Source organism: Protomyctophum parallelum (genome assembly GCF_964188405.1).
Source record: "Protomyctophum parallelum genome assembly, chromosome: 8".
Lineage (NCBI taxonomy): Eukaryota > Metazoa > Chordata > Actinopteri > Myctophiformes > Myctophidae > Protomyctophum > Protomyctophum parallelum.
The window spans coordinates 10,331,778-10,353,246 of NC_139703.1; the positions used below are offsets into that span (position 1 = coordinate 10,331,778).

General features: G+C 41.5%; 1 protein-coding gene across 1 annotated transcript; it reads left to right on the top strand.

Moving 5' to 3' along the window:
* Window positions 1–1,956: 1,956 nt before the first annotated feature.
* On the top strand, window positions 1,957–20,350 carry espl1 (extra spindle pole bodies like 1, separase). Its single transcript, XM_083772304.1, has 32 exons — window positions 1,957–2,094; window positions 2,232–2,321; window positions 2,910–3,212; window positions 3,693–4,433; window positions 5,101–5,202; window positions 5,429–5,558; window positions 5,726–5,853; window positions 5,945–6,135; window positions 7,902–8,144; window positions 8,480–8,624; window positions 8,801–8,960; window positions 9,130–9,269; window positions 9,773–9,907; window positions 10,008–10,124; window positions 10,308–10,476; window positions 10,603–10,722; window positions 10,820–10,976; window positions 11,807–11,916; window positions 11,994–13,351; window positions 13,448–13,901; window positions 14,065–14,187; window positions 15,256–15,469; window positions 15,577–15,773; window positions 16,347–16,474; window positions 16,741–16,860; window positions 17,225–17,374; window positions 17,500–17,667; window positions 18,791–18,895; window positions 19,000–19,115; window positions 19,221–19,301; window positions 19,620–19,784; window positions 19,945–20,350. Exons 2-32 carry the CDS (start codon window positions 2,235–2,237, stop codon window positions 20,144–20,146), a joined length of 6,759 nt encoding a protein of 2,252 aa, XP_083628430.1. The 5' UTR covers window positions 1,957–2,094; window positions 2,232–2,234; the 3' UTR covers window positions 20,147–20,350.
* Window positions 20,351–21,469: the final 1,119 nt, after the last annotated feature.

The following is a 21,469-nucleotide window of genomic DNA, read 5'->3' on the forward strand; positions in this document are numbered from 1 at the left end:
GAAACATAGAAGAAATATCTTATTTCTTCCTCTCTGTAGATTACATGATTTACTTTGATGTGTTATATTTTCTTTTGTGTGTTTGTTGTTGTATTGTTTATTTCCTTTTTGTGCAATCTCTGTGTTTTTATTTCTTTATTGCACAGCTGCTCCCTTTGCCAACTTGTAGACTTTTGTATTGTTCTTAATGAATTTTTAATCTGCTTAATCAATGACCTCTTCCATACAGGAAAGGATTCCAAATAAGCCAGTTCTTTGATATGTATTGTCTATTTTTTATACTATGTGCTAAATAAATAAACCTAAACCTAAGAGCTTTACAATGTGCATTAGGCTACTTGTTGAAATGTGCAATACAAATATACTTGCCTTGCCACTGCAACTCACACACACACACACACACACACACACACACACACACACACATGACGGCAGAGGTAACCATGCAAGGCACCAACTGGCTCACGTTGTTATGAGTTGTTATGAGCAGTTAGGGTTCTTTGTCAGGAACTAATAACCTGGAACCTTCCGATTCCAAAATGGCTATGTTACGCTGCCTTCTAAGTTCTGAGCCACTGCTCTGTGCTCAGTAGCTTGATTACTTAATAATAATAATAATGTAATTTTCCATATCTTTGACCTTGCTATATATGACTTCCTCTTCTTTATTTTATCTGCCAAGAGGCAGGAACGGCAGGTGTGGGATTATGTTCTTACTGTCTTTCTGTGTGTGTGTGTGTGTGTCTGACCAACAGACAGAGGGACGGACGGGACGGACAGCCAGGGGTGTGAAATCTTTCCTCAATTTTTGAGTTTTAATTAAAATTATTGAATAAATATCCATAAATAGCTCATCTGTTTCTGTTATTTTATGTTTTGTGTGTGTGTGTGTCCGTGCGTGCGTCCATCTGTGTGTGTGTGCTAGCCCTAGCCCCTCCTTATGTCCATCTGTGTAAACACATTGTGATTGGCCAGAATTAGATGATTTATGGTGATAAGAGTGCCCCTCACTTCACACGGGTGTGATTTTTATTATTGCGTTAGAGGTAATACATTTACTCAAGTACAACTTTGAGGTATTTAAAAAGTATTAAAAAATATATATATATATTTATGTAGTGTAGTATAAAAAATGGCATTTATACTACACTACATCTCAGAAAGATATTGTACGTTTTTCACCTGTATTATTTTCTTTTTCCCCTGTATTATTGTAAACTTATTTTCAATGATATATATATGAGGAATGTTCACAGAAACACTGCACCTTCAAGTCATGTGACAAGGTTCTTCACAACTGTTATCTGTTTGGATAAATTACATGCATTTTGATTGGTTGTTTACACTTCCTGAAATGTATTTGGTGACAATGTCAGCCCATTCTTGAATTAAGCCTGAGGAAGGTCGCAAGACCGAAACGTTGCTCAATTAATAAAATTGCTCTGAACTGGCAAGTGGCAGTGTGCGGATGTCCCTCCTTCCACACGTTTTTCACCACTGCAATTATTTAAAACCTTACTTTATAGATTTTGATTATTATTTAAAAACATACATTAATCAAATACAAGCCCTATTATTTCCTCAATTCGAATAGGCCTATTTGACAGATAGTTTTGAATACAATCATTTTACTTGTAACAGCATTCTGATCTTGTGGCATTGCTACTTTTACACAAGAACAAATAAAATAAGTACTTCACCCAGTCCACCACTAGCCTCGGAAACCCAGACCTTTTTATTTAGTCCACTACTAGAGTGAGGCCAAAGTAAAAAAAAAAAAAAAGTACTTCATCCAGTCCAGTCCACCCAAGAGCGAGGTTACCACCTCGGAGAGTCCACCACTAGAGAGAACTACAAACCCCATAAATCTACATCTCATCCGGAAGTACTGCAAACTTCACGTGCACTCGGATTGGTTAGCATTTAAAACCTGAGCGCGGAAGCCAGCCCTCCCGATCACTTTTCCGAACGTTTACGGTTTTATCCTTAATATCTACAACGCTAAAAGATATCAGGACAACGTATAACTGAGTAGTTGTTAATTATTCTGCGATGTAAATAGCCGTCTGTCGTAACGACATTCGACAACATACGGTGAGTTTTTACGCTATCTACATTTAAGGCTTACATTTCAACTTGTAAACGCTCGGAAGTGAATAATGCTAACGGCTGCTTGCTTCTTCTGTTGAGCGTTCAGTACAGTTTTGATTGTACTGTTTTTTTTGTTGCAGATAATGACAATGAAATGTTTGAAGATCGACGACTTCTTCCAACGGACGGCTTCCCTGGAAGACACGGGTCTTTTAGTGAAAGAACTGGGGGTAAGCTAGCCCCTCTCGGAACCCTACATAAAGCTTTTCTGAAATTGCACTGGGTCGAACAAATGTCAGAAACTTCAGTAGCATTGGGTTCTGCTTGGAGGGCTAGGGGTAATCCTTATCACGCTGTTTATGTTGCCAACTTGCCATATCTGCTGCTTTGCTAACGTTTACTCTGACGTTAGTTTACCGTGTGTGTGTGTGTGTGTGTGTGTGCGCTTAAAATGGGCAGATGTTGATCAAAAACAATTCTTCTATGACTTATGATTGTATGTTAACGCAGATGTTTAACTTTGTTGAGGGCTATTTTAACTCCTGAGGGTTTCATTTTACACTCAAGAGTTAAAGATCTATAAGGGATAATTTGGTTACCAACTCCATCACTTTGCTGGGGACCACCTGGAGCCACCTCAAGGACCACTGGTGGTCCCTGGACCACTGAGAACCACTGCAATGTTGCATTCCCTGGGTTTTTCAATTTAAATGAATTACAAGGAAGATTCCTGAGGGTAAACATGGCTGGTACATGGGAAATTGTATTCTTTGTCCGCATTGAAAGAAAATCTAAAACAAGCTTTGTGTGTTTCGCAGGATTATGTGAAGAGCAGACCGTCGTTTGAAGACCGTTGCTGCACGTTGTATGACAGGGTCATCAGGGCCTGTTGCAACCGCCTTGGTGTACAGGGATACCCTGACGTGGAACATGTAGATGTGCTGATAAAAGTTGTGGAGCTTGCCCTTGAGGGCTACAGTGTGTATGCGGAGCAGCATACACAGACCCCACTGTATATGGAGAAGATCATCTACCACATCTTCAAGAGGCTCGGCAGTCTGGGATTTCACCGTTTATCTAGTCGCCTAGGACTTTGGCTATATAGTAGACTCGTACAGCAGGTATGTAACTTAGCAGGCAATATAATTTAAAATTGTCAGTTTATATTAGCCTGGGCACCATTTCGGTATATGATCCGGGCGGGCGTGGATGATATTGTTACGTCATGTATCATGTTGTAGTATTGTTTTGTAGTCTACAGGCAGGAACAACAAACCCGAACTTCCTTTTCCCTCAAACTGATTTTTCTCAATAAAACCTGCAGGCTACGAGAGTTTTTGTTATTATTCTGGTTTGAGGGAAAAGGAAGTTCGTGTTTGTTGTTCCTGCCTGTCGACTACAAAACAATACTACAACATGACGTAACGATATCATCCGCTCCCAAGCGGATCATATACCGAAATGAAACAGAGACCAGGCTTTCCTCCGAGGTGGTGGAAAGCCTGGTGGGCGAGGTTAGTTTATATATATTATACAGTGAGTATGTTTATTACATTATTACACTGAATTAATTTTCTTCCGTTTTTCCTCATGTTTTCCAGACTGAAGACTACTGTGCTTTTGTGCAGAGCTGCTTCGGAGTCCTTTGGAGTGGCATGTCTTCTGCCCAAGATGAAACATCCCTGAAACCCAGAGACAAACTCCACTACAAGATGCAAGCACTGAGCTTTCTCTTGCTGTTGAGTAGCACATCACCTCTCCCCTGCTCCAAAGTTCCTGCCTACACAGAGCAAGCTTTCATTGAGTTTCAAAAAGGTTGTAGAGCGCTTTCCAAGAATGATGCTTCCTTTCTACTGCAGGAAGTACGCCATCTCTTCCACGGCTGTATGGCTGCATGTGAAAGTAGGGAAGGGCACACTTATATGCATAACAGTTTACTGTCCCTTTCTGAAGTAGTGCTGGTCACAGCAAAGTTGCTTTGTAAAGAAGGCCACTGGGCTCTGGCTTCGGTGTTGTTGGATGAAGTGGGGTGCGACGTCATGCAAAATGGCGGTGACCTTCACAGTGCAATTGTGGGGCTTGGCAAATGGGCGGTAAAAATGTACTGTTCAAAGAGCTCTGGAGAGGAGATTGGACAGGGTTTTACGAAGTGTGCCCGAGCTCTGAGGCATATTCCAGTTGATTTGGGAGACCGGGAATCGCATGTAGTCCTAGAAGCAAGCGGTCTTGTGGAATGGGCTGTCAGAGCTGGACAGCTTGGTGTGCTAAATGGACCCGACCTCCTTGCCTGGTTTTCTTTTTTGGAGGAGCATCAACAACGAATACTGAGAAGACTACAGACGGTGAGTGCAGCGTCTAATGTAGCCCACTGGTTCCCAAACACTGGGTTGGAGAACTTGGGATCCACTTGTGGGTCATGGACACATTTTTATTGGTCCTGTTTTGAGGGCTGCTAGTCCCTCCTATATTCAGCTATTAGTGTAGATTTTCGTCTTACACAAACATTACATTATTCCCATTAACAATGACTGGAGAATATCCGTCATATGTGGATGAACACATTGGCTATTTTTGTCCTACACAAAGATTAAACTCCCATTGCCAATGAATGGAGACTTTACGTCATGATGTACGATAATAAGAGTTTCCCTCACTTCACACAGTGTGTTTTTTCTTTTTTGTTTCATACATGGTTTTTAATTGCACAATATTTTCAAAACATTCCCAAAAAAGAACTCTTTCATGCATTAAAAATGAGTTTGATTTTCTTTTCTTCAGTATTTTCATGAAGAATAAATAAATAAATTTAAGAAATTCCATAAATTGGAAAACACATTTTTAAATAGTTGATCTACAAGCTCACAATGCAGTGCGACACGTTGTGTTTATGTTTTGGTTCTTGAGCTAAAACGTTTGGGAACCACTGCTGTGTATCCTCATTGACCAATATATCATTTAACGAGGACATTTTTAATTTCTAATGTGTGGTATATGTTCAACACTTAACAGAATTCTGCATCCCAGACTGAGGGCAGCCAACTTGTACAGTCCTTGTTCCTCAGCATGAACAAAAGCGTAGACTTTGCTCGTGAGAGTCTGCGGACCTCGCAGGTACGTAAAGCTGGTTTCAGATGTGCCATATATGGTTACGTTTTCTGCCAAAGGTATTGAATGGTAAGTCAGAGACTTGGGTCTTTGACCAATACAAATTCTACGGCTCCCGTTGAGTTTGATTTAGCTGTCGACTGGAGTGAGTCACTGATCTATCTGTGTTTTTAAGTACTTGAGGGTTAAGGCCTGTATTTAGAAGGCTCTTGGTGATTTTGCTTGTTTGTAGCTGGAGAACATGGTGATGCTGAATGGAGTAGTGCTGTATTGTCAGGCCACTGCTGGACAGATCATTAGTGAACTACACAAGCTGGACAGTGTACTGTCGACTGGACATGTGTTGAATAAAGCGCAAGCAGGTAATTTAATGTGGTCTCTTCTTACGTTACACTGAGTTTAGCTTTAATCTCCATTTGTAAACGTCTTCTGACCTGCTTTTTGCAAAAGATTTATGAATTTAGGCCAATACAATGGCAAACTATGCTGTTTTCTAATTCTATTTTCACGTATTCTCTATTCTATATAGTGACTACTATTTACAACTTTGTGTGTGGATTGTACAACAAATCACACTATGACCAAGCCTTCCCTCTAATTGAGATCATCTGCCAGGAGCTCTGTAGGAATAGCAATTCCTCCATCTCTCTAAATTTGGTGAGCAACATGACCAACCAAGTATTTGTTTTCCAAAGTACCATGTTTTTTAACCTACATTTTAACCAAAATTTGGTTATTCCTTTAATAGTTCAACAAAGTTTTCAGCCTGGGTGTAGAGACTTTTCGACGGGCCGGGAGGCCGCATCAAGCCCTGGATTTGGTCATCTCGTGGCTCAAGGCCCTGGGACAAAACCTCAAAACTCACATGGTGGAACCGGTGTCTTTGTGGGCAAAAACAAAGGCAGGTGCAGCGTGTGGTGATGAGGACATCAAGCTTAGGTAGGAACACCACCTTTTAGGCTTGTAGATCAGTTATTTTCCACTATTTTGAAATTTTGTTCATAAAGGTAGGTCAGTTTGTACAAGTTTAAAGTTGTTGTTGTTTATTTGCCTCTCATATATTTGTGGTTTTCACACTAAACTATTGATTACACACTGCAAGAGTACCAAGATGCGTTCCAGACCTGATGCATAATATGCATCAGGTCTGGAACGCATCTTGGTACTTGGTAAAAATAAAATGTAGCCTAGTATATTATACTAGGCTACATTTTATTTTTATTCCAATTTTGACGTCTCGCGTACGTGCAGGATCCCGTGATACATGCATGAGATCGACTGGTCTCTTTCTCTACTCGTGCACGCACACACAGGAATACACAAGGTGAAATGGAGCGAGACAGGAGTCGGGGTGCTAAAATCTTGATTTTCATTAAATAATTGTCTCTGCATGTCTCTCACACAGAGCGAGAACGCACGTGTTCCAAATGTTTGCGCTGCAGCGTAGATTCCGGGTTTATCAACATTCAAGTGAGATGTGTTGGTTTTATAGACTATTTAACAGCAATATTAGGCTAATATAGCTACCAATAATGTATGACACCTGGATTTACCCATGGAATAAGTATGACACCTGAATTTATCGAGACATTGTAGCAGCATATGACATCAGGGTATAACTAGCTCTCGATGACGTGATAAAGATGTGGATTAAAGGACCCAATACCAGGGTGTAATTGGTTTTTGATGGTGACGTAATGACAATATGTTTTAGTGTCGGGAGGATTAAAGGTAATGCCCCTATGTATACATGTATGTAATCTGACACCACTGCCATATCAAGCACAAGTAGTCAATACGTCATACGCTGGCACGTCGCATACACATCAAACGGCGACATACGCATCGAAGCACTGGACGAAAACTATTACTTGCGTGCTCTGCTTGCGCAAGTAACGAGCTAAATTGCAAGCGATGACGCAAATAAACTAGAAAAAGTTGTAGAGTTAGACGGAGTGCAAAACATACTCTCTCTCTCTCTCTCTCCATGCCTTCGGCCTGGTGAAGACTAGAGATGCTCCGATCAGGTTTTTTGGGACCGATCACAGTTTGTTTTTCTCATCGATACCGATACTGATCTTGTGAAATGTTGCAGATTAAATCCAAAATTATGTCAAAACAAACGTCAAAACTGTTCCTGTGTGTGGGGAGGAAGGGGAGAATCTGTCACAAAAATGCAAAATTATGTTATACTATATATCTGATTGACATTTATACCACTGAAATGGTGTAAAAGATCAGTTTCTCCAGATAAGGTAAATTGCCGATCACAGGTAGGGTAAATGCCGATTACTGATCAGAGTGAATATTGGCCGATCAACAATCACTGGCCGATTATCGGAGCATCTCTAGTGGAGACGATGAGCAGACAAAATTGGAACTTTAATATATATATATATATATATATATATATATATATATAAATTGAGCTGATAAATGTGATTGGTACTCTCCTCCTGATTAGTTGAAAATATGCAACCCACCTGAAAATGTATTTTCAGTGGTTCTCAAACTTTATGAATTTTAAGGACTCTATAACTGAGTGTACAAATGGAACATTTGCCTTGTTTTTAATCTGCTGTAGTTTCTGAATCTGAACTTGATTACCGGTAAGTTTAATTTGTGTGAGCCAAAATTGTGATAGAATTATTACTACTACTGTTATTACTATTTATTTTGTGAACCCCTATGGTTGATTTCCCTAGGACTCTACGTGATGGTTTCGGTGCGGACGTTCCAGATGAGGAAGTAATGCTTTGTCTTTTGGAGGAGGAGCTCTGTGCGTATAAAGAGATGAGTGGGGACACTACGCAGCAACGCTACAACACTCTTTGTGACCTACTGGACATCTGCCATGAGGAGAGCCCCCGCACACACTTGCGTGCTGTCTACCTGTGTGAAATGGCCCAAGTTGTGTGTTTCCAGGATTTTAGTGAACAGACGGACTGGTACACGCTTTGATTCACATCTTTGACTGAAACAATTATTTAACTTATTCTATTAAGCATCAGTACAGTATCCTATTAAGCATCAGATTAATGGATGGAATCAGTCAATTTATAATACACTGTCTATGCACTGCTTTATGGCAACACTCAACAGATGATCCTCACGTGTAACTGTTAACGCCATGAATATCTTTCAAAACAAACCGTCAAATATTTTGAATTGCTTAAGGAATCTGTTCAGCTATACCTGGTTTACCATATTTTGTCTTTCACAATGTTGACAGCTCGCCATCGATTTGCCATCATTGGTATAATTTGTATCTTTCACTGTACAGCTCAGCAGTTGATTTCGCTCATGAAGCTTTGCGGCTACTGGGAGAAGAAGTGGAGACGGCAGAGAATGCTCATAAGCTTAAAGATGATGAGGCCCATGCTTCTCTCTGGATCTACATCTGCACTCTAGAGAACAACCTACAAAAGGTTTGTAGTGTACTCCATTCCTGCTTCCCAGTACAGTTGAAGTAAAATGTATTTGTTTATCTGAATCGATAAATCGTATAGAGGTACTTCTATGTAGGTTTAACTAAATCATTGATCAGGACTCTTATGTCCTTTTTAAAATTATAACTGTGCCAATGTAATTTCTGCTTGGCAAGGCTATCGAGAAGGGGAAAAGACTGAAGGACTTGTGTCAGGAGACAGACAGTGTAATGAAATCGATACCAGTCAATGACCTTGACTATGAAGACAGGCAGAAGCAACAGGATGGTACCCTGATTCAGGAGGGCCTGCACTTCAACCTGGAGTCACAGAGCAGTATGGCATCTTCTTTCACATGTAGACCAGATTAGAACTGATATCAAATTCAGTAATGGATAACTTCCATGTTCTTTGCATTTTCTCATCAGGCAGGCATTGTGATATATTCAACGTGATCTGTTTAATCACTTTAACGTGGTGATTTCTGTGCATTTTGTGTTCTCAGAGTTGTGTCAGTTTCTGGAGAGGGCCCTTGATAAGTGGTCTTCTATTCTGCAGAAAAAACACCTTCCCTCTGTTAGGAACCTAAGACAGACCTGCAGCTCTCTTCTTCTCACTACTGCCTTGTTTAAACTCATGGGAAAGGTGACAAAACAGATTCAAACAACTTCCTTTCGGACATTGTCTTGTAGTATGATTTTGCTGTCCATTTTTACCTGGTAGAGGATTGGACACAATGTTGTTGTGGCGCTCTCCCATAAGCGAGACATCTTGCTTGTAATACTCAAATAATTGGGTTATGCAAGTAACCATCTGTGTTGCCAGATGTAAGATTATTGTACCGAGGCTTACAATTATTGTATTTGTGTATATCGTACACAGTCAAAGCAGGCATCATGCCAGCAAGAAAATGCATATTTAAAGGTTTCAACCATCCAATAATGGCTACATTACACAATCTGGGAACAACTCATTCGGTTAAACAAGAAATGTAATATGTTTACACCGAGCTGAATATATTACTCCCCACCCCAATGTGTGAAGCAATGTCCTGGGGGGAAAAAAAATCCTGCCGTTTGGTAGACTACTCGGAAGGTATTTATTGTTTGTCTTACCATATCAAATGACTGTACTTTTGTCCTGCTTAGCCCCTGAAAGCTTTAAAAGCCTCCCAGCTGGCTTTTGGTGTATCTCATCACTTGCCTGATGACCCAAAAAGTGCCAGTTACCTCTGCCAATCAGCCATGCTTCTTCTGGAATTGGGTGTCCCTAAAATGGCTCAGGTAATGGAATTCTCAATGGCTATCTTGTATCATTCACATCCCATGCAGTTAATAATACAATTTGTAGTTTTTTGGAATGTAAAAGTGTCTCTTGTTGCAGGCTCAGCTGAAGCAAGCGGAATCCATTCTAGTGTCACACACCACGTCTGATGGGCCTTCTCCTCTCTTTATGCTGGTGGTTCTGTTGAAGGCTCGTTATTGCTATGCCACAGGCCATGTAGGTCTACTGTTGAAAGCTCCATTTTCACAAACCAGGAGATCTATTGTGCTCACGATTGGCGACCTAGGCAATACTACCTGATTCATCAATCCTTTCTCATGATGACTTTTGCACATATTGGGATTTTAGTTTGGCTTTAGCAGATTTTTGTGATATATCCCTTCATTGACCACATTTCAGGTGGAGCCTGGGGTGAATTATTTGTGTGAGGTGCTTAAAGAGTCGATGCAGAAGCAATCCAGGAGTTGGTACCTGCTGAAAGCCCAGGCACTCCAGACATGTGGTTCTTACCTCACTTTGGACACGGCTGACCTGCCACAGGAACTACGCCAACGCATCGCCCAGCATGGTTTGTACACTTGCTCACATTTTCTTGTACTTATTTGTTCATGTCTGAATTCATAGCTGAGGATTCTATATATAACTAATGTCAAATTAGTCATGTGGATTGAGGACTGTTGCATATATATTCCAGGTTCAAGTAATGCAGAGAATGCATTCTCTGGAAGTCTGAGGCTACTCCACAGCCTCCTGAGCAGTATTGTGGGGAACGATCTCCTGTTTGGCAAACCAACTGTGCAATTCATCAATCAAGGCAAGGTTTCTTTACACTGGCACTATTTACAATGCTTTGGAAAACTGCCATTACACCTAAACTACTTGTTCTGATGCGTTTCCTTTCTTCTGAGCAGGTGACAACCTGTTGCTGAAGTGGCAAGTACTTTCAGAGCTGCTAGACTGTTCTTTGAAGGTGGTAGATATTATAGGCACTAGTGGAGATGCCAATTATGCCATGCAACAGTGTCATCAAGCCCTTGGATTGGCCACCAAGCTGCAGGCTCTAAGCAAGTAAGTACATGATAGTTTGCTTAATTAAGTACATGAGATTGTAAGAAAAAAAATATTTCAGTTAAAAGTAACTAAGTTTTTCAAACACTTAAAAGATTTTTTTCAAAAATAGCAGATGTAGCTTACAAACTCACAGCACAGTGTGATGTGCTGTGATCTGCAGTTTTATAGATCTAAAAGTTTTTAAATAGATCTGCTTTTTATGTGACAAATGTTGGGTGCATAAATATTTTAGGTTTGAAATTGGGGCTATTGTACTAGAATGATTATGCATGAAGAATACAACATTGTAATAACGGATACACAAGGTTAGAGGCATTATGTCTGTGATGTGGGTTTGAGTGTATGTCCGCCAAAATCCATGGACAAAAAACTCTATACGTGGGAAAGGATATCTGCACAAGTACAAATTATGTGCAGATCCAAGCTTGGTGAATGACGCCCAATGTTTTAAGAACTTCTCTAAACGTTATTAAATATAATTTTTATTTGTCAGTGTCTGAGCCGGACTCTAAATCCAGTTTCTGACAGCTTATTACTGTGTTCCAAAGAAATCATTGGGCTCTAGGATGCTGCATCATGAATTTTTGAGCGATGGGTTGCGACCGGGATGTCGCCAGAGGCATCGCTGGAAGTCTTAATGTAATGTTGCGTATTATGACTTTAATGCCTGACAAATAACCTGTGACCGCTGGCACTACACCATCAATGGGTTATACAATATGCTGGCCATGGCTGTCTGTCTATTGACTCATGTCCTAACCACTCAGGTGTTGGGTTGCCCAATGCTGGGGTGATATTTATATAAAAGATCTATCCATTGTGTCTAGATGTGCTGAGCTGCTGGTGATGAAGGCAGAGCTGGAACTGCGGAGGGGGAAGAAAGAAGAAAGTGGCTGTGATTTGGACCGAGTCAGGGACCTGCTAGAAGCTGGCACAGGTCAGCAGACTACGCTGCCAGTTCATATTACATTTTCATCGCTCTACTACAATTTAATATATTTATTTTCCTTCTAGATTTTTCTTGTCTGGAGCAGAAGGCAAACGTGAAAATCAAGCCAAGAAAAGGCTGCCCTGCACAGAAGTCGCAATCACAGTCTCCCATATCGAGTTTTAAAGATGAAGTTGCTGAATTACTGAAAATCAGGTGGCCCTCTAAGCAAGCTATAGAGATGGTGGACCAGGGCAGCTCCCCACCTTTCAAAGCCCAGGCTCGCCGTTGGCTGTCATCCTTCGCCCATGAGACTGACTGCCTGTGCCCCTGTTGCTCTGAGCCTAGTCTGGGGCGGGTGTCCGCTCTTTGGGCAGTAGCTGAGGCTCAGCTGTGTCTCCAGCAGGACTTCTTTCCGGTCCGACTTAGCCATAGATTCCATCAGGCCACTCTAGCCCGGTGCAACCGTGTTACTGCCAGACTTGGGGCTAAACTTGTCACTCTTTGTGGCCCTACCAGTGGCTCTCCTGTGCCCTCTTTGATGTACGATGTCGTAGGCCGAACTTACCTCCACATGGCCCTGTCTGAGCTTGAACCCAAGCAAGACAAGGTCCGGAATATTTGGAAAGTCCTGGAGGCTGGACTGGCATTCGTGTCCTCCAAGCCCTCTCCTGATTTGAAGCCCTTTAAAACGGGTCTAATGGCGACCAAAGCCATAGCAGCGTTGCTTGCACTTGCTGCCAAAATGGACTGTACCCCAGAAGAGGTCTTCTCTAAAGCGTGGACCTGGAATCCACCTACGTTGAAAATTAAACCCAAAACATTGCGTCCCCCACAATCACAGAAGAAGACCAAACACCCAATCGTTCCTGTAAAAGAATCCAAAACGCCAATGTTTTGGAAGTTTTCCGCTGAGGATTTGACTAGTTTTGACTTTCACCTAGAGGTGCCCACTTTAACCCCCTGTACCCCTGCCCAGAAAGTGAAAGTCCCTGCCTCGGCACGGAAGACTACCACAAAGGCAAAACCTAAACCAGAGTTCTTTGTGTATGAAGAGTTGTCGCCAGTTCCTGAGAAAGATCCGGTTTCTTTCAAAGAGCCAGCTATACCTGCCAAGACCAGCAAAGCGAAGAAGCTGGTTCCGAAGATTGAACTGGCTGGTGCCTCATCCAGTGGAAAGGTGGTGATCCCCAAAACGCCAATGATGGTAAAACCATCCAAGTTTTCCGCTGAGGATTTGACTTGTTTTGACTTTCACCTAGAGGTGCCCACTTTAACCACCTGTACCCCTGCCCAGAAAGTGAAAGCCCCTGCCTCAGCACGGAAGAGGGCCACCAAGGCCAAACCTAAACCACTGTTCTCATGCGAAGAGTCATCACCAGTTCAGGACAAGGCTCAACATGTACCTGCTGCTCCCAGACGGACAAAGAAATCTCGTTTCCGGGTAGAGTATTTATCATTCAGCTGATTTTATTTTTAATTTGTTAAACATAACCCAATGCGAGTTTTGATTTTCCTCCCGATGTTTCTCACAATGCAGGTGGAGTTCAGTGATGAAAGCGACTCTGATGCAAACACTCAGCCAGAAGAACCTGAGGTCGCCAAAGGCCGTGCCACTACGGCCAGAGCTTCCCGCAAAAAGGTTCCAGAGCCCCGCTCAGAAAGGGCCCCTTCCAAGAGGCAGCCTAAGTTTAAGTGGAGCAGTGATGAAAGTGACGTAGAGCCTACAGGGCATGCCTCTACTGCTAGAGCTTCCCACAAAAAGGTTCAGGAGCCTCAAGCCCCCTCCAAGAGGCAGGCTGGAGGTACGACCAGCCAGCCTGATGAGGACGTAGCTCCTGTTAGAAGGGGAAGAACCAGAAGACAGCTTGGCGCGATGGGACCAGAGACTGAACCAGAGAAAATGATGGCCATTGAAGAAGTTGTAGAGGGACTTCTGGATATTAGCATTGAGCAACTGATGGCATCTGAGACTGAGACTGAGGCTGATGCAAGTAAGGATATCACAGTGGGATTTTCTCACTATACAGTAAAAACTTAATTAGTTAAAAAACATTACACATGGTTAAGTAGGCACTGAGGATGTAGTGAAACTCTTCGCCTCTTGCTATTCTTCACATTGCTGTTAGCTCTTTTAAGTGACCTTTCCCTGTGTAGTAGGTTGTTTTGAGATCCTACGGAAGGACCTGCTCCCGGACAAGGAAAAAGACCATCCGTTTGCGCTACACAGAAAAGCTCAGCCTGGTGCTGGCTCCTTTTCTTATTCAGACCCTGGCCTAGGTGAGGTTTCACAAAGTGTGGTATTTTGTCATGGATTAATGGTTTGTTATCATATGGGCATCTTAAGCCCTAACCACACCAGGGTCACCATGCAACTCCTTGGGTCCAAACTGTTGCAAGGAGTTACCGCTAAAACCGCCTCAACCCTTTGGTGTGGTTTGGGTCATTGAATTCCATGCGTTGAATCACTAGGGTCTAGGGATGCCACAAAGTGACCATTTGCCCAATCGAATAATCTACAGCTCTGGCGATTAATAATCGATTAATAAACCCCCCCCCAAAAAAATAATAATAATATTATAATAAATAATATATAATCAATATCAGATAAAACTTTTAAGATTTTATATTATGCACATGCCATGGTCACATAACCATTATATGTTGAGTGCATGCTTTGATGGTTACAGTTTTATAATCAGTTTTGTTGAGTAAACCTTTGTGGAGATCTTCTCGGTGCCATTCGGGATGGAAAATGAAATCCATTTGGATTTGGGGAGAAGTAGTTTCATAAGGGGCTGGTATGAAGTACTTGATATAAAGAGAACATGTTCAGTTCACTAGTCTACACTCTACTCTACACCTGCCTTCATTTCATCTGATTGTCTGTCTGGCAGGCACTTAACAAAGAGAGGGGCAGAGAAGAGTGGCTTTGCTCAACTTGATTTATACTTATATTCTCCACTCTGATGAAGGTACATGTTCGATATATCATGCAGCCTTATTTATTTATTTTTTCGATTATGAAATATTAAAATCGATTTTGGAGACTGCAACTATTAATCAGAAAATCGATTATTCGGTGGCATCCCTACTAGGGTCAATGTGGGTCAACATGCAACAAGACATATAACACCGCAGGGACAACGCTAAAACCGCCTTGAAAAAAATCATACTGTGGTGGCTGGTCATTTTTGTGGTGTGGCCCACCACACAATGCAACACTGGAACAAAGTACATAGGTCTTAAGTGTTTAATAGTTATCCTACCGGTAGTTATCCTACCAGTAATCCATTTACTGTAGCTGCTTTTTAGTTTCTCCTAATTGGATTGCTTTCTTCTTTGTAGACGATATTTCAATGGAAACTATTCAGTCTTTGCTGCGCTCTGCCATCTTGGCTCTTCAGCACTTCCCACCTCCTGCCCTCTACCCCCGAATCTGTTGGCTCCTGGCCCTTACTCTTGGACAAAAAGACCCCATAACCACGGCTATGCTCCATAACCAGTCACTGGGTGTCACTAGCCGCCATATGATGGCCAGGCATCTTACCAGCTGCCTCAGGTATGCACTTTTTGCATTGACCATGTGATCGTTCATGTCTAAACTCTGAACCTGCAGATTTATAACATTTATTATAACCTCTTTGCTTTGCTGTGTCATTCCCAAAGGAAACTGAGGAAGGAGAACTCCGGTCAGCTTGTCGAAGAAATGGAGTCATTGAGTGTGAACGAGCAGACCACGCCCCCCCTTGAACAGAGATTGTCTCAGTTGGAAAAAGTCTTTACGTTCTCGAATGCTGGCCCATTTGCTTTCCCTCAGCACCACTGCCAAGAGTTCATTCAACAACTCGAAGACCTTCCCTCTGGTAAATATGAAAAGAGAGAACCCAACCATTCATGTTTCACTCTTTGATACCTGAAATCAGTGTAAATTCTTCCGCCCCTCATTCAACACACATCTCCAACGAACTGCAGTGGCCAATGAGGCATCTCTTCTTCTTCTTTTTTTAAATATCTATGGTTTGTGTGGCTCCGATTGTTTTCCGTGCAACCTTTGATAATGTTTTATAAGGCTCCGAACATCGTATTTTATATTAAACTTGTGTCGACGTCCCCTTAGTAATTTTATACTGACCTGTGCTCGGATCTGGTCTAGAGCCTGCCTACTGTATCTGATAATTTGTACAACATGCAAGCACACAAACTTTTTCGTATCCTCTCTACACGGGTTTCACGAAACAGGATTGCTAGAAACTTACAGATTCTTGTGAGTCGTTGGCCTGAAAATAATATAAGAATGTCTGAACCTTTTAATTTTGATAGAACAGTTACATCACCTTAGGATGGTTGGGACCAGCCCTAGTTTGTGCAAAGTTTAAATCGGGCATTGTAAAGCAGTCCAATCCTACCTGAATCCTGACATGCTCTATTGTCCACAGGGGTGACTGTGTGTCTGCTGTCTGTGGTAGGCGTAAAACCTGGGGAGACGGGTGACACAATCCTGTTGTCACGTCTTGAGAAGGGATCTTCTCCCATCACTGTTCACATTCCCACCTCCCAGCAACAGGTGAAAGAAATCACTTTCTTTCCTGTGGTTTGAGCCCCATATGGCTTAGCCATTCTCTCAATCTTGCCATCTTTTACCAACTGCATAATGGCCTAATCAATAACTCAAAGACATAAGCTTAGTTTCATTAAATTCAAGTAAAATGCTGTGTTTTTATTCTAAATTAAAGGGTTGATATAAGGTTTAATCAATGTAATTGTACAACGAGTATTCAGGTTATCATCTCTGATCCAGGGTGTTTTCCTCTCTCCCTGCATCTTGTGTAGCGCCCCATCAGTTCGCTTGTGCAGGAGGTGCATAATCTCAAGATTGAAATGTCCAGTAAAGTCTGCTTGGATAAGACCACATGGTGGCAGAAACGCAGAGAGCTTGATGCTAGCATGAAGGTATGTGAGAGAGCAACAAGTGCACTAAAATGACTATGACTATTTTTAGCACATGAAATGTGATGCCTGGAATCTGTAGCCCAAGTAAATTAACCCACCTGTAATGCAACAATTGATGTATTCTTGCTACACAGTACCTAAATTAACTCCAAGTCCAGGTCACCTATCTGTTGCACTGTACAGAGGGTGACATCAAGAGGCATCAACACCAACCAATTGCAGATGATGACCAGTCCAGTACACTGCTTTTTACCATTAGATGTCAGGCTTCACACATTTTGTTTGGTTATTTTGGTGTTGCTTGTTGTTCTCCATTCATAAACCCAACACCTCACCCATCCCTCCTATGACACCTTCATCTCAGAGGCTGTTGGAGGACATGAACGATTTACTTGGCTGCTGGCGGAGTCTCCTTTTACCCCTTACATCTGATCCTGAACTGCCAATCCAGGTGAAGAACATACACAAGGCTTTGAGTGCACAAGGAGTAACTGCCAGTGAGGAGATGTTGAAGGTACGATTGCCTTCACGCACCTTGTACATTCTGTGTCATTGATATCTGCTCAGTGGAGCATTAAGATGACCACCCAATGCACCCATCACCTTAATCTGTACATAAATATTGACCCGTGTTTCTAGGTCATGCTGTCTGCATCGCCCTTGCTCTCCCATGGAGACCAGGAAATGTTTGCCATGGGTGTGTGCCCACAGAGGGGGGAGGAGGTTTCCGACCTACTACAGGCAGCGGTGTCTCGGCTGAGATTCAGAAATAAACCTGAGGGCCATGTGGTTCTTATCCTAGACAAGGTTTGTCCTCTTCACTGCTGACTCTTCTGATTCACTATTGTCCTCTCTAAATATTATCGATACAATGTGTATAGTCTGTCAGAGTGTATTCACCTTATTCTTGGCCCATCTCCAGGGCGGTGCCATTGTCCTTTTTGCTACTTCAGTCAATTCCATTCTCTTTTAGACCCAAACCATTCGGCAGTGCTCTAGAAATAACGAGCACAATGGGTGACATGCAACCCTTTTCAGTGGTGGCACTTTGTAACGTGGTTCTGTAATGCTGATTAAATGTTTAAATCCAGCGTTCTCCAAGCAAGATCGCTGGCAACACAACTCATGTTCAAATGTGATGTATGAGAATGTGAAGGCAGGAGTTGCTGAAGGACTGTTGAGCCATGTACAATTGATTGCATTTAACATTGTGCTCCTCAGCGCAGAGCTCTGCCAGGCCAGGTTGCCTACCCAGGGCCCACAACTTTGGAAGGCAGTCATAACCACTTAAAAGTTTAAATCTTAACTCTTCTTCCTAAAGAATATTCAAAATTCCAATGACAGTTGTTGGGGTATAAAAGTTGATATACTGTAGTTAATATTACATTGTTAAGGGGCGCTAGCCCCTCTGATACCCAGCTTTTAGTGTATGTTCACAAACCAGTCCTACACAAACATTAAATTACCATTCATGGAGAATTTTATGTCCGTGTCTATTTTTGTCCTACACGAATATTAAATCCCCATAATTGTCAATGAATGGAGAATTTGAGAAAATGGTGTCTATTTTAAGTCATGATGATGTACGATGATAAGAGTGCCCCTCACTTTTTTTTGTATTCTAGATTCTCACTTTATTATTCAAACAAAAGTTACTTATTGAGATTCAATATTCAAACAAAAGTTACTTATTGAGATTCAAGACTCTATAGCCTAACAATGAATTATGATAAAGTAAACGTGCTGTAAAAAAGGATGTTTTAAAAATCAAATCATGACCTTACAAGACCCCTACTCGGTATGCAATATTAGTTCCTACTCTATGGCGGTTGAAGATGGATGGATGAAAAGTTGAATTATCAATGAATTCTTACAAATATTTTGGTCATTCACACGTCTTGTATTGACCTTTACCCCTTTCCCTATACAGTACCTCCAGCAGCTACCATGGGAAAGCATCTCTTGTCTCTTGCCATGCTCCGTTTCCCGCATGCCTTCTCTAGAGTTTGTACTAGGACAGTGTGTCCGAAATCAGGTGAGATTAAACTCCTTCACCCAGCCACAGAATGCTACATTCTGTAGATGTTTGTTGTATTTAAACAGATGTAGATTTCAGTGTTGAACTCTCTTCCTGCCTAGTCTGCCCTTCGGTGTCCCCCGACACATGGTGTGGATGCTACGAAGGTGTTCTACTTACTTAATCCTGCAGGTGATCTTGTTGCCACAGAGGCGGACTTCAAAGACTGGTTTTGTAGGTGAGAGAACTGCTCATGTGAAACATAGGCAGGGAACATGTTTGTTGGTTTGTCTTAAACATTGCTTTATGTTTTTTTTTTTTTCTCATTTCCCTTTTTTACCAGCATGGGTTGGCAGGGGTTGTCTGGTGTTGTTCCCGAATCTGATCAACTACAGGAAGCTATAACTACCAAAGATCTCTACATGTGAGTGAAAGGATAGACTGCATACTAATTTCATCCAATCAAGAGGGAGAACAGGTTACAAGATAATTGGGACACAAACATGAACATTTTAAACTGATAAAAGGGTTCTCTCTCCTGACTGGATGAAATTGGCGTCCCACCTGCTTTCTTTACTAAAGAACTGCAAAGATGGGAGACCCCTATAACTGACGGTTATGAAATGGAGTTCAGAAATGGAGCTACTAAATAAATAAAATGGAGAAAATAAACATATAATAATAATAATAATCACAGCATGTTTTTGTGATGCATTGTTTTCTACACTGTTTGTTGCTGTAGATTCATGGGGCATGGTGCAGGGGCAAGCTATCTGGGTAGTCAGTGTATCCAGAAGGAGGAAATGAGGGCAGCCTCCCTACTCATTGGATGCAGCAGTGGTGCTCTCGCAGTGCTTGGGGAGATGGAGGCAGTGGGCATCGTTCTCAATTACCTTAATGCAGGCTGGTAAGATTACCTACAATCTAAAATATCCAGTGTAACGAACTCTTACAACTGTTAAGAGTGTAACATGGAGATGAGGAAATAAAGACAGTATTGTCCATCACTAAACATTCCAAAGGTAGTTGCAGTACATGATTACTTACCTTCTCTTTTTCCCTTGCAGTCCATTCGTTTTGGGAAACCTGTGGGATGTGACAGACAAGGACATCAACCGCTTCGCGAAAGCTCTGCTGGAGCCCTGGTTCTCTGCTGGGTCTGGATCTCCACTGTTGGAACATATGGAAGATGCCCGTCAGGCCCCAATGCTTAAATCTTTAACAGGAGCTGCACCTGTGGTCTATGGCCTACCAATCCATCTCAAATGAAACATGATTATTTTATGCCCCTTTCAAACATGACTAGATTCTAATCTAAGTAATTTTACCTGAGAATTTAAATTCATTTTAATTAAAGTTGTGCTTTAAAAAGATTGGATACAGTCATCTGTGCTACAAGGTCACTTTACCTGCGTTTCAATTGGTATGCAAGTGAGTAGCTATTGACAAAATGTTAATGTTTCAGATGAGACGGCAAGGTTTTCATACACAATCTGTGTACTGCCATGGTGTAACAAACGTGATCTCATATTTTTATCTAGAATCTGCAGTTTTCAGAAAGTTGTGTTACACTCCAAAAGCAGTTGCTCAATATGCAATATATAGAGTAGGCCTACCTTGTTAGAGGCAAAAATAAAGTTGTGCTTTAAAAATTATATTTTTGCGCTGTATCCAATACAGCTTGTTTTTATTTAAGTCATAATTTGCATTGTATCCAAAACAGATTTTATTTTTCAATTTTAAGTAATTTCTATTTTATTGAGGTATGTATTCTGTAAAGAAATGTATTGCAAATGAATAAAGAATTTCTTTGCCGATTTCAACATCCCTTCCATATTTCACTGAACATTCTTAGATTTTTGCAAGCACATACAAATCCCTGCTTTGCTTCCCACCCCCCCCCCCCCCTATTTATTTTAAATCACAGATCATGGTGATAGATAAATACAATCATGCATTTTTATAGCTTTGCATAGATTGTGAATTTGTGCATTACATTCACACACTGACAGGAAACCATGCAAGGCACCAAGCTGCACATCAGGAGCAATTATAGGCATTCAGTGTCTTGCTCAAGGACACTTCAATACTAACTGGAGCCCGGGTTCAAACTGGCGACCTTGCGGTTACCATCCGGCCACTCTAACCCTGAGCCGCTGCACTGCCGAATAGTGCTTTTCAATGCAGTGTTTTTGACAGCACACTTTGATTTCAGTCTTTTGAATAAAATTCCTTAATAGTTTTAGTCATCAAATGTTTTAGTGTTGGTCTAGTTTTAGTCTATTAAATCTAAATCTAAATATATTTTGGTGTGCCATGATGGTGTTTTAATGCCTGATTTTTATACTTTGTTGCAACTTGAATGCTGAAACGCAACACGTGAGCTTGTAGATCTGCTATCTTCAGACTGCACTGCAACACCCGAGTGCAACCACGCCTAAAATGATCTCCTTAAATCCCTCTGACATTTTAGGTACCTCTTGACGAAATGTTGTCTTTGTTTTACTCTGCTTAGATTTTATTTAGTTTTCGTCAGTGAAAAGAGCACTAGTCAATCTCTGACATTTTAGGTATCAGTTGATGAAATTGTCA